Below are 12,824 nucleotides of genomic sequence, written 5' to 3' on the forward strand. Positions count from 1 at the left end.
AACACTTCAATACCTAATCTGATACCAAAGAAAATTCTACAATAATTAAAGGCATGGTCTTCACAAGTTATAAGGCTACCAAAAGAAAATTCCACATAAACAAAAGTAAATTTTAAAAAGCACTTAAATTTTGACTTGGAATACTTCTAAAGTACTTGAATATCTATCTACAATTCTTAAACATAATTAGAAAATGTTACCCCAGAGAAGATGAGAAACCTGTCAAACTATCCAATTTCAAAACTGCTCTCAGTCAGTATTTATTTATAAGGCCACTCTACTCTGAGATTGCAGAACACTACAAGTCTCAATCAAATGAATATACAAAGCACTAATTTATGAGGGCAATCCTACTCTAAATTTTCATTGTGTTCCAACCAATGGAACATGCCTGCCCACAGGGTAAGTACACTTTTTAATTAAAATTAAAGAACTCAGAGAATCTGATGGCAGATAAGAATTGCTTTTACCAACATGTGAGAAAACAAATTACAAAATTAAAACATTATGAATCAAATAATTACCATCATAGTTTAAAAATTTTAAAGTTCAAAGTAAGAAAACACATTTCAGCTAAAAAATAAATTTATTTCTTTGCTCAAGAATACACTAATACCTATCTGTGATATAATACTGGCTTCAAAACTTTTAACTAACAGGAGAAGGAAACCAACTGATATTTCAAACTTATTTTTCAGTGTATGGATGGATTACATGGGGGAGGTAGTACGTGGGTTAGAAGGAAGAGGGTGAGGTAGAAAGATTACAAAATGCTAATAAACACCAACTAATCATTTTACCAGTTGAATTCAACTTACCCTTTCTGTCACAGAAAACTGATGGGTATCGGCTGAAATTTTATATGTATGTAGTTTTGTTGGCACAACAGTAATAAAATATTGAAACATCTGGTTGTCTAGAATAAAACAAAATGTTTTTTCATCAATACCACAGCAACAAAACTACAGCCAAATATATAGTCCTTCAATGAAATAATCTATCCTGAACTTTAATTGACCTATGATTTAGTTTCCAACAAACAACAATTTTAAAAGAAAGAACAAATGAAAGCAATATATTCATTCATACTTGGTTAAAACTTATTCTAAGTAAACATAAGAAAGGCCTATGCACATACACAAATGAGATGTCTGAAAAGTTGAAAAGATGACTTAGTTAGATACCATTTATAATCATTCTTATCCTTTTATCAAATATGAAAAAACAGAAGTAGCATTTTATAGTACAGAAATGAATAAAAGTAACACTAGTATAATCATCAAAGGAAACATTTTCAGCTTCTACTATCTTAAAATATAGAAAAAGCCAAAACTGAATTAGCCAGCCTTTGAATAAATATAAGGGATTGAGGTCAGAGCAGCAAATTTAAGAAACTATTCAATGGCCTGGAATTACTGTATATTCAAAAGGATCATATTTAAATAGTTATTAGGAATCTAGTTTTAATACAAGTTGTACATACCAGCTTATTATTATTTTTAAACAGTATTCTACGTAATGCAAAACATATTAAACATTTTAATTCTCTAGATCTATTTCTAGAAAATTTAGAAAATATATTTTTCTATAGTTTTAACTAGGTAAGCAATGGCCTTAATGACATTGCTCTGAAAACAGACGTGCCTCACACAACATAGTAACTGTCTATGAAAACTGAGTAAATGAAATAATTTAAAATTACTTTATTGGACTGTTTCCCAATGTTTTAAAAAATGGCCAGAAGGGTTTCTTGAAACGAAAAATTTTATGCCTTTCCTCTAGAGGATCTAAGTCAGTACATCAGATGTTCAGGATGGTGTACTTTTAACAAATACCCCAGTAACTCTCATGCAGAGAATTTGAGTTTTAACTGGAAGTCTGCCAAAACTAGCTGTATACACTTGGACAAGCCAATTACCCACGATTTCCAATCTCCTCACAAAAGATGGGCTGATAAGATGGCATCTGGATAAACTGGAAAGAACATACTCTGGCTAAATATGCAGCTATTTATCCCCTTGCAGAATGAGAAGCACAATATACAAGAGAAGCCAAGAATCAGGAACCATATGTATAATTTTGGAAAATCAAACGCAGCAACTAATTAAAAACGTGTTAAAACAATATAGATCAAACAAAATATGTCTATGAGGTAGGTCAATCTGGGCTATGGAAGATTATATGGTTTACTCACACTTTTTCCTTCCCTTCCTGCCCTTTCCATGGTTCACTAAGGATGGAATCTATTTCCCAGCTCCACTGACTTTAGACTTGATCCAAGAGAAGACAGTGGTCTATAGAAGCCTGATATGCCCAAAGCAACAAGCAGAAGCATAGAGAATGAGGCATGTCTTATAATGACTTTTGTCAACTGGAGTAAAATGAAAATAAAATGTTAAAAAACTAACAAACCAACAATGTTTCTGAGTATGGATTAAGAGACTAAGTTCATAATATTAAGATGTCAATACAGGAACACCTCAGAGATGATGCAGATTAAGTTCCAGACAACCACAAAAAAGCAATTATCACAATAAAGCAGATCATGCTGATTTTTTTGTTTCCGAAATACATATAAAAGTTATGCTTATACTATACTGTGTTCTATTAGGTGTACAATGGCATTATGTCTAAAAAATGTGCAAATCTTAATTAAGATGTGCCACAGAGATTCAAAGTGAGCACATACTTTTGGAAAGATGGCATCAATAAACTTGCTCAATGCAGGTTAGGCACAAACCTTCAATTCATAAACAAAACAAAACACAGTATCTGTGAAGAGCAGTAAAATGAGGTATGCCTTTATCTGTAAAAAGGAACGAAGTTCTGATGGATGCCACAACATGGATGAACCTTGAAAATAACATGTTGAGTGAAGTAAGCCGGACATAAAAAGACAAATATTATATGATCTCACTTATCTGAAATACTAAGCAGCAGCAAGCTTCTAGAGTTAGATAGATTATAAGTTACTTATTCAAGATGTAATGAAGAGGCTGGAGGGAACTGCCTGAAAATGTAGGGCTGTGCTCCAGTAGCCATGTTTCTTGATGATGACTGTATAATGATACAGCTTTCATAAGCTGTATGATTGTGAAAACCTTGTGTCTGATACTCCTTTTATCCACCTTGTCAACAGACTAGTAGAACATATGGAATAAAAATAAATAATAGGGGGAACAAATGTTAAAAAAAATTTTGTTTGAAATGCTAGTGATCAATGAAAGGGAGGGATAAGGGGTATGGCATGTATAATTTTTTTTTCTGTTTTCGTTTTATTTCTTTTTCTGTTGTCTTTTTATTTTTTTTCTGAATTGATGCAAATATTCTAAGAAATGATCATGATGATGAATACGCAACTATGTGATGATATTGTGAATTACTGATTAAATACGTAGAACCAAATGATCATATGTTAAGAATGTATGTGTTTCTTTCTTGTCATATATATTTTTTTTAATTAAAAATTAATAAAAATTTTTTTTTAAGTTACCAGGAGTGGGGGAGGGGACAAAGGGGTGGAGAAAGGGAGTTATTATTTAAAGGGTACAGAATTTCTGTTTGAGGTGATAAGAAAGTTGGGGTAATGGATACTGGTGATGGCAGCACAATATTGTGAATATAATAATTTCACTGAATTGTATACTTCAAAGTGGTTAATATGCAAATTTTGATTTGAATATAGTTATAACGATAAAAAGTTAAAAGAAAGAAATTGATTTCAAGTTGGAAATTTAAACACATTTGGACCCCCAACTTTCTATAAACTAAATGCAGGCCAAGAAAGCTATTTAGCCACTATGGAAGACATTCTCCAATGTTCTCTTCAAATGTGGCCAGGGAAGATAAGGAAAAGAAGGATCACTTTCCCGAGGACAAAAATTAAAAGCCATGGAAAACAATGGACTTGGGAGTGAGGAGCGCTCAGCAGGCAGAGTTCTCACCTGCCACGCTAGAGACACGGGTTTGATTTCTGGTGCCTGCCCATGTAAAAGAAAAAAAAAAAATCATTTCCCAGCTCAAGCACAGGAAGATGTCACCTTTGCCCAGGTGGTGGTCAGAGCTGCTGTAGACCATTGACTAATATGTGCCACTCTTCCCCTTCTGAATGAGACTGTTTATTATAGTTACCTTGTCTGTGTTCCATATGTATGTAGGGTTGGGACAGAAAATTCGTGTTTTTAGTTCATAAGTCTCTGGGTTAAGAGAAGCCATATGCAGACCTGTTACAGATCATTATATTCTAGACATCAAGCCTGATATCATGACTAGATAAGACTTTTTGTGTAACTTGGGGAGGGAGTAAGTGCAATTGTGAGCAGAAGGCAATAACTGTGATCAAGAGAAGACTATGGCAGGCTGCATAATTTGTTCACAATTCTTCCTTCCCTCTCCATCACTGCCACGGTTCACTATGGGCAGAGTACACTTCCCTGCTCCATCAACTTTGGACTGGGCTATGTATCTTGCTTTGAACAATAAAATGTCATAAGTGAGGGCAAGCCAGTTCTCAGCTGAGGTTTTAAGAGGAATAGTAAAGTTTCCACTGGTTGCTCCTGCACTTCTGTCATCTTTTATGAGAAAAGCATGCTCTGCATAGTCACTTTGGTTAAAGAATTTAAGACACATATTACAAAACTGAATCTGGTCTTCAGCCTGAAGCAAAGCTGCACCCTTGTTAGAACATTAACTTTCATGAAGGTGGGAACATTGCCTTTAAAGTTCAACCTCTAGAACACTGTCTGGCATAAAGTAGATATTCTAAAGACTTTTTGAATGAAAGAACAAACTTAGCCAACTTTTTTTTGAGCATTTACTAAGTACCATGCATCATTATAAATAAGCACTTTATACATATTTTAAATAATCTAAAATCCTATGAAGTATGCCTTTTCAATATTGTCTTCTTAAACATTAACTAAAAATGAAGTAAAGAAATGTTAAAGTTGCTCACAGTCACCTAGCTACCAAGTGGCATGGCCAGGACTTGAACCCAGGCAGTTTTAATTGAGGCAACTGGTCTTAAATTAAAGGACAAAAATTATTTCACTCTTCCAGAATTTCTACTTTCGCTGATGGAGAGAAACTTACACTCCTTTGGACATAATGAAACAAAAGCTTTGACCTTCCACTCCACCTCTCTCTTACTGATGGAGTAATTCAATTGACAAGCTGAGGAAAAATAATAATGTGTGGCTAAGCCACTCAGCTAGATTTTGTGGATACTCTCAAACAAGTCTGTTTTCAATATATATATATATCTGTATCTCTACCATTAGGAAAATACCTGCTTCTACTGTTAAACCAGTTGGTGGGATAGAGGGATATGTGTGATTAGGTTATCCAACTATGGCAGCACATGCAATCAACTGTGTTAATAAAAGCTGTGTGCAATACTCAAAAAAAGAAAACTGCTTATTCACTTCATTCAAGTTGTTTTGTTTTTCCAAATACCACAGTCTCTTCTACTTCCTTTCCCCATCACAGTCAATCTTCTTTATTTTTTTTCACAGCCACAGCATCTTAACACTTAACACTACCTTACAATATGTTATCTGATTTCTTATAGGAATGTATACTCTATGAGAGGCAGAAACCATGTCTATCTTGTTTATCACTGGATCCCTAAAGCTTCAAAGAGTGCCTGACAAACATAATGGGCTCAATAAATATTTGTTGGATGAATGAATCAACTTTTAACAAATCTATTTTATTGAGGTATAATTTATGTAAAATACATTGCACAAACTTTCAGGGTATGGTTCAGTGCATTCTGACAAATATACTCACCCATATAATCATCACAACAATCAAAATCCTTAATTTCTGTTTTGTAAAAACTAGACCCCTAGTAGTATAGAGCAAGTAATAGCCCTTAAGACATCAATGAGTAGAGCATACCATATAATATGACTATTTAAAGGAATGCAATTAAAAACTTTCAGGAAACAAGAATATACTACTTGCTGCAAAACTAAGAAAACATTTTCTACATTCGGATAAACTAATATTTTAAATGGAGTAGACTGTTAAAAAAAAGATTAATAAAATGTATCTGTGCTATAATGAACAACTTCTGACTGTGGCATTCATTTGGGAATAATTCTAGGTTTCTGACAGTAAAATTCTCCAGAGAGGTTTCTAAAATGATAAACATGCACTTAGAATTATGCAGCCTTCAGGAAGAAAATTTTTAAAACATTGAAACTTCCTTTTGTTATTATTCTGTGGTGAATATGGAAAAGTGCAACTGCACCCTATTAATACATCAGCCTTCTGTATATTTAGAGAACACTTAAATTCTACTCCTCCTACCTTCTTTTAATTCTTCTTTATTCTCTTCTACAATTCAATTTTTAACATTGAAATTTTATCCACTACTAAGACAGACTTTTTCACACATACTTCATTCATTAACTACTTAAAGAGTATCTTTACAAGGGGGCTAAGAAGATTATTTAAAATGAACTAATAATATTAAGGTTATATAAGAAAAATTTTCCACACGCAAATTCTAACCATAATTAATAAGTACTTACGATCTGCAGCAATTTTTTCAGTTCCATCTAAAGGGTTAATAATTCCTGGAACAAGCTCTCCAAAAGACAAATGATCTATTCTGTGAGAAAAGTTGTAAGCTAAGAGACAAAAAATAAAATGGAGAGTTAATGCTTAAATTGTACAGTGTTTCTATTTGGGTTGATCATAAAGTTTAGATAATAGATAGTGGTGATGGTAACAACATTGTAAACATAATTAACAACACTGAATGATATATATTTCAATGTGGCTAAAATTTTAGGTTGTATAATTTTAGGTTTTATAAGTATTACTAGAATAAAAATTTTATAAAAATAATGACATAAGACTGTGCAACACAGTGAACCCTATTGTAAATGACTGACTACAGTTAAAAGTACAACTATAAAAATATTCTTTCATAAACTTAAACAAATATACCACACTAATGCAAAGTGACAGGTGGTGTATGGGAACTCTGTACATTATGAATAATTTTTCTGTAAAACTACAACTTCTCTAATAAAAATAAAAATTTTTTAAATTAATTAATTAAAATAAATAAGACTAAGTGGAGAAATTATATTATCCAAAATCATGTTAGAGATTGGTTTACGATCCTATCTTCAAACGAAAATAACAATACAGCATTTAAGGTCATATTATTATAAAAAAACATATAAATACATTAGGAATAAACTAAATATTAAACATAAAGTAAGTGAAGTCTGATGAAATACTGTATTTCAGATTCATTATTTCCTAAGAGTTAATCTGTAAGTAATAATATTGCATCTAACCCAGATATCTAAAAAAATAGTCTTTCCTGATCCAAATCATCCTACAGTAAAAGTAAAAGGTCTATGTTATTAGGACAAGTGGCATGATCTCCATTAAGCCAAAAATGAATCTGCTCAGATATATATTTAATATACAGCACTGCTAAATGTAACCAAACTAAATTTTATATGGAATTTAGTACTTGATTTTGTTCTTTAAAGCATATTTTAGAAACTAAGCTTTGCGATCACTACCCCAACTTCAGTATTTCAGTTTATATGCCCAATTTGATATAGGGATTGAAATAAACTTCAAATACATTCTCTTTATTACCCATAAAAATTACCAGAAATGTGCACAAAGTGACATAAAGTACATATAGGCTTTTTTCCTTAAACACAGCAACATCTGAAGTATAACAAAATAGAAGTACAAGCAAAATGAAGACAAGAGAAAATTGAATAGACTGAATATATTTAATTATTTAATTTCTCCTTTGGATATTTGTTTTCAAATCCCCATTTTCAAAGCCCTACCCTGAACCTGTACTGAACATAAAAAAAGAAATAAAAAACATATCACTTTCCTTTCCAGTTTATCTTCACCGAGAAAAATTTCAGAAATTGCTTACAATCATGGTTGACAAGTGCTGCCAAATGTGCATGACCTCGGGGATGTGGAATTGCCCTAGAAGGAGGGAAAAAAAAATTAAAGTAGTAACATTTTAATATTGAACTACCAAAATTAGAAAACAGATTTTCCCTAACTTATACATTATACAAAACAATGTAAGAACACATTTGGCCTACAATTTAGTAGGCAAGTCTTTTCTTCTCAGCAATATCATAACTGGGGGTTAGCAAACTTTTTCTACAAAAAGCCAGATAGTAAATATTGCAGGTTTTGTGGGCCAAGATGCAACATCAAGGATATTATATACTTACTTACATAACGAGAAAAAACAAATTCTCCTAAGTTTTTGCAGTTTTCTTGTAAGTTTTTAACTGGTGAAATTCAAAAGATAATAATTGAGTATAAATTTGTGCAATAAAAGTGTACAAAAGAGAAAAATGGTATTCTTTTTTTGCAGGGAGATACTACTGCTTAATTTAGATTTAGAGTTAGTGTCCCTAATTTTCAAAAACGAACAGAAATGTTTTCCTGTTAGTTAACCGTGATAACGAGATTTTAGATATTTCATCTTTGAGAATATTAATCCAGGAGCACATGTTTAATTGAGCATATTCACTGTGTGAAAGGCATTTATAGAATTTGGACTCTTCTCTTGTTATTTGGCTTTTAGCATGTTTACTCTGCAGACTAATAATTTCAATTTAAGTTAAGGCAAGAGATCCCTTACTGCATGGTTAAATGGATATTGAAGTTCTAAAAATACACTATTAGTACTATAGTTTGAGCTACAAATATATATATAAATATGGGGATGAAGATGTTACTTCTTGTTTTAAATTTTGACAGCACAGGCTGTCAAAGTATGGCAAACCTTAAAATCACTTATTACTTGATACTCAAATAAATTTGCAATGGTATAAGTATCACATGTAAGCAGTTTCAACCTTATAATTTTAGGTTAAATTCATAAAGAAACAGTATCAAGTTTGAACAAAAGTTAAAATTTCCAAAGTTACTTAGTATTCAATTCTAGTGACTGACCAGTTCTTCTCATTCAGGGAAGTTTCAATCTCAGCTTTTAATGCAAAAACAATCACAATTAAATTTTACCAGTGCTAAACTATCAAACTGCAGTATATTAAGGAAGGTAGGGATATTCAGCTTTTATTGTTGACAAAAATTCATGGAAATGACAACAAATTAAATCCATGAGGTCAAATGAGGTTCATGTCGATACTACTGGTTCAATAATATATAAAAAATTTAAATATTTTCTGCAAAGTACTACAGATGATACCAAGATTACTCATATGATCTAAACATCTTACATTTTCAAAATACGCAGTTTTTATCACCATCGGTTTTAACATATCTCAACAGATTTCACTTCAGGTTGTACCAAATTTTTGTACCCTCAACATCTTTAAAAATATTTTCATCAGTAGTTGTTCCACACAGTGTATTCAAACAGGTTAATTCTTCAGTCACTTCAATTTCAGCCCTGACTACTCAATTAAATAACAAGTAGCATTTGTTAACATATGCTCACTCATCAAGAGCCAAGGAAAATCAGTCAGAATCACTTATCATGCATTGTAACTGATTACTGATACTACTATCTATCAATGTCCTCAGATGTCGGAGCAGTTGTTTTTGTCAAAAGGCTAACAGTGCAGAACAAGTGTATTTTCTTTGGATACATTATTTTGGCTGTTACAATCAAACATCACTATTAACTTACCAAGAAATGTTGTTTAACAAATAATACACTCAGAAACTTACTTTTTTGTTGCAGACTCACTTTCGTTTTTTATTTTTACAAATAAATTTTATAAAAATTGAGGTATTCAAATTTTAATTTTCTGATTTTTGCTTTCTGTTGAGTTGGGAATACTGTGAGGAGTGCTTGGTCTGGTAATACTGATATATATTATATACTTTAAGTGCAATGATAGTGTCAATGCATAATAAACACAATGTTATATGGTCACATTGGATAAAATAATTTGATATAATAACAACTCCACTGTGCCTTTAAAATACAAAATCCAAAGTATACATTTATCTTTTTATTTTCCTTTGCATAGAAACAAAATAAACTATTGCAGTACAATAGGGCATGGATACCTAGTGCTCTCAAGTTACATAACTATCACTGTAATTTAAAGTGTTGAGTATCATCACTAAGTGACTACGTACAGTCTCTTTTGTAATTACTCAACTCTGGCATTGGTTGTGAAAGCTACCACATTTAAGCAAATGAAAGTGGCTATGTTACAATAAAATTTTATGAACACTTAAATTTGAATTTTATATATTTTATATTATGATGTATTATTATTCTTTTCAAAATGTTTTTTTCAATCATTTAAATATGAAAAAAACTTCAATAAAGAAAATGATATATATGTGTTTTGATAAAGCACAACCCCAAAATATATGAAGCAAATATCGAGAGACTTGAGGGGAGAATTTGATGATTCTGTATTACCAGTAGGAGACTTCAATACACTTCTTTTAAAAAGTAACAGAACAGTCCATCATTGCAGAGATGGGGTCAAGGGGTAGCTAGAAAGGACCAAAAGCAGCTGGCAGAGTAGGAGTAGACATGGAAGGAGGAGTCACCAGCAAAGCCTTTGGTTCAGACAACCTCTAATGAGACGTATAATACAGGGATCCACAAGGCCCACTGAATTCTGGTGACAGTAATGATGAAGCCCCATCAATCTCCTCCAGCAGAATTAGAAGTTCTTCCAAGCCACATTTACCAAGATATTACTTTGACTCTGCAAAGAATAGTTACTTCCACATGCTCCCTGGGCATAATAACTGTAACCCCTCATGAGGAAAAGTACCCAGCAGAAAGAGATGGAGAGCAAGAGTACAGCTGCTAAAGAACAAGCAAGAAAAGAAAATAGGCAGGATGAAATTTAATGCACCCTCCTTACTACATAAAAGACACCTGGGTTTTCTCAAGATTACTACCATTTTGCACATGAGCTGCATGCAGAGGCAAAAAATCCAGATTCAGAGTTCAGGTCCCTCTGCTTTGTAAGCAACTGATTTAATTTCATTCTGACAGATACCAATAGGGACAGGTTCTTCACAGTGAACAATGTCAAAGTCAGAGGCTCCAACTTCTTGGTTGGTTTGCAGATGCCAGCACTCACCATGAAAATGTAGGAAAACCTCTACTTCACCAACTGGAATGTGAGCTCTCTATGCTGGACCTTGTTTAATCAAGTGGAATCCTATACTCTGCTGTGCCTCTTTAGAATCAGAGACAGTCCAGGAGGTGGCACTCTGTTTTCAGCATCACTGTTCATCAGTAGTAATCCAGTAGGAGGAGAACAGCCCAACATGCTCAGCAGTTTCCAGATTCTTGGCACGCCTGGCCCTGTGCATGGTCCCTGAATATCCAGGCAAATAACTGCTTCAGCACAGGCTTGCCTGGGCAGGTCCTAGTGGCTAACTTGGTGACAGGGCACCAGCAGTGACCTGGGACCAATAGCGATATTTTGTCCCAGCAGTTCTATGTCATGATCCCAGTGCTATGTAATGGCTGTCATTCCAGAAAGATCATTGCCCTTGATCTGTGCTCTCAAAAATCTGGGCTAGAGGGAAACAGGGCAAGATGGTAGCTTAGTGGGATATGTAATTTAGTTCTTCCAGAGTAGCTAGTAATAGTGAGGAATAGTACAGAAATCCGCTGGAGCTACATCAGTGACCGAACACACAATGTATACCAGTCTTGACAGGGGACCTACTAAGACCTAACAGAGAACTCAAAGTCCCCCAAGCCGTGGAAGCCAGCACCCCTTCCCAGGGCATGGCAGGCTGATTTCCTGAGGGGAAAGGAAACAGACCTTACTAACAGCAAGGGCTTCGCTTAACCAAGCTCCACTTGTAGAATTAATTAACAAATTCTGACTATGGAAAATAGGACCGCAGCACAGATAAACCTGGAATAAGCACTAGATGTACTGGGAGTTTTTGCCCTGGCAGAGCGGGGGCAGGGCTGTCAGGGAACAGAGGCTTTTGAGTCGGACAGCACAAAATATGGCAAAAGGGCTGGATCTCAAGAAAACGGGACACAGAGAGCCTGGAGATACACAGAGACATATAACAACTTAAGTTCTTGATTGAAAAACCCATGTAGCAGGGTTTCCACTCTGAAAAGGCTTTTTTTTCTTCTACTCCTTAATAGCTCTTTAGACAGAACTGAATTCCTTCTCAGATACCAGCAATGCCCCAGGTGAAGGTAGAATTAAGCTTGTCTGGGAATCAAAGTAACCAGTCAGGTGAAAGGAGTTAATTCCCTAAAGGTTATATTTTCCTGAAGAGAAAGGTGTGGCCCAGCTCAACTGAAATTCCTCCTTCAAGGAATTCAGGCCACAGGAACTGGAAAACTGAAGCAATTAATGCCAGCCTACAACTCACCTTGGTCTCAATGAATACCCCCCCTCCCCCCATGCAGGGAGAGGGTGCAGAAATTAAAGACACCACATCACTTTACACTGGTGGCAAGACAGAGGCAGACAAGTGTCACAATACTGGGCAGGATAGAAAAACAGACTCAAGAGGCTTCTTACGAAATCCTGACAACCTGCTTGGTTTCACCCTCAGGGAAAATGAATGCTGGTGACTGTTTTCTCCTGAGATGTGGGCCAGTCTGGGCTGGGAAAATCTGACTGGGATCTGTAATATCTGAGGAGACCCTCCTCAAAACAAACAAACAAAAAAGGCACCATACAGGCAGGGCAAGAAACAAGAAAACAAGAACTGAAAAATTCTGATCCACGAAAGAAAACCTATGCTAGAGGTCTAGAATAAGCTGAATGAATATCAAAGAACAGATAGAAAACAAAGCCATCCAGCAAGAAAATCCTAGG

General features: G+C 34.2%; 1 protein-coding gene and 1 pseudogene across 4 annotated transcripts in view; one reads left to right on the forward strand and one right to left on the reverse strand.

Annotated features, from left to right (window-relative positions):
• Positions 1–12,824, reverse strand: part of ERGIC2 (ERGIC and golgi 2) — an 88,185-nt gene that overhangs the window by 17,536 nt on the left and 57,825 nt on the right. For all 4 annotated transcript variants that reach the window (XR_013179618.1, XR_013179619.1, XM_077170428.1 and 1 more), the window contains exons 9-11: positions 7,931–7,986; positions 6,540–6,638; positions 819–916 (exon numbers count right to left, since the gene is read on the reverse strand). Coding sequence is in view for 2 of the 4 variants with exons in the window: in XM_077170428.1 (XP_077026543.1) it covers positions 819–916; positions 6,540–6,638; positions 7,931–7,986 (253 nt within the window). In the remaining 2 variants the exon portion in view is untranslated. The remainder of the gene's footprint in view (positions 1–818; positions 917–6,539; positions 6,639–7,930; positions 7,987–12,824) is intronic.
• LOC143689902 (DDB1- and CUL4-associated factor 4 pseudogene) lies at positions 8,744–11,573 on the forward strand (annotated as a pseudogene).

This window comes from Tamandua tetradactyla, chromosome 7 (genome assembly GCF_023851605.1).
Source record: "Tamandua tetradactyla isolate mTamTet1 chromosome 7, mTamTet1.pri, whole genome shotgun sequence".
NCBI classification, from domain to species: Eukaryota; Metazoa; Chordata; class Mammalia; order Pilosa; family Myrmecophagidae; genus Tamandua; species Tamandua tetradactyla.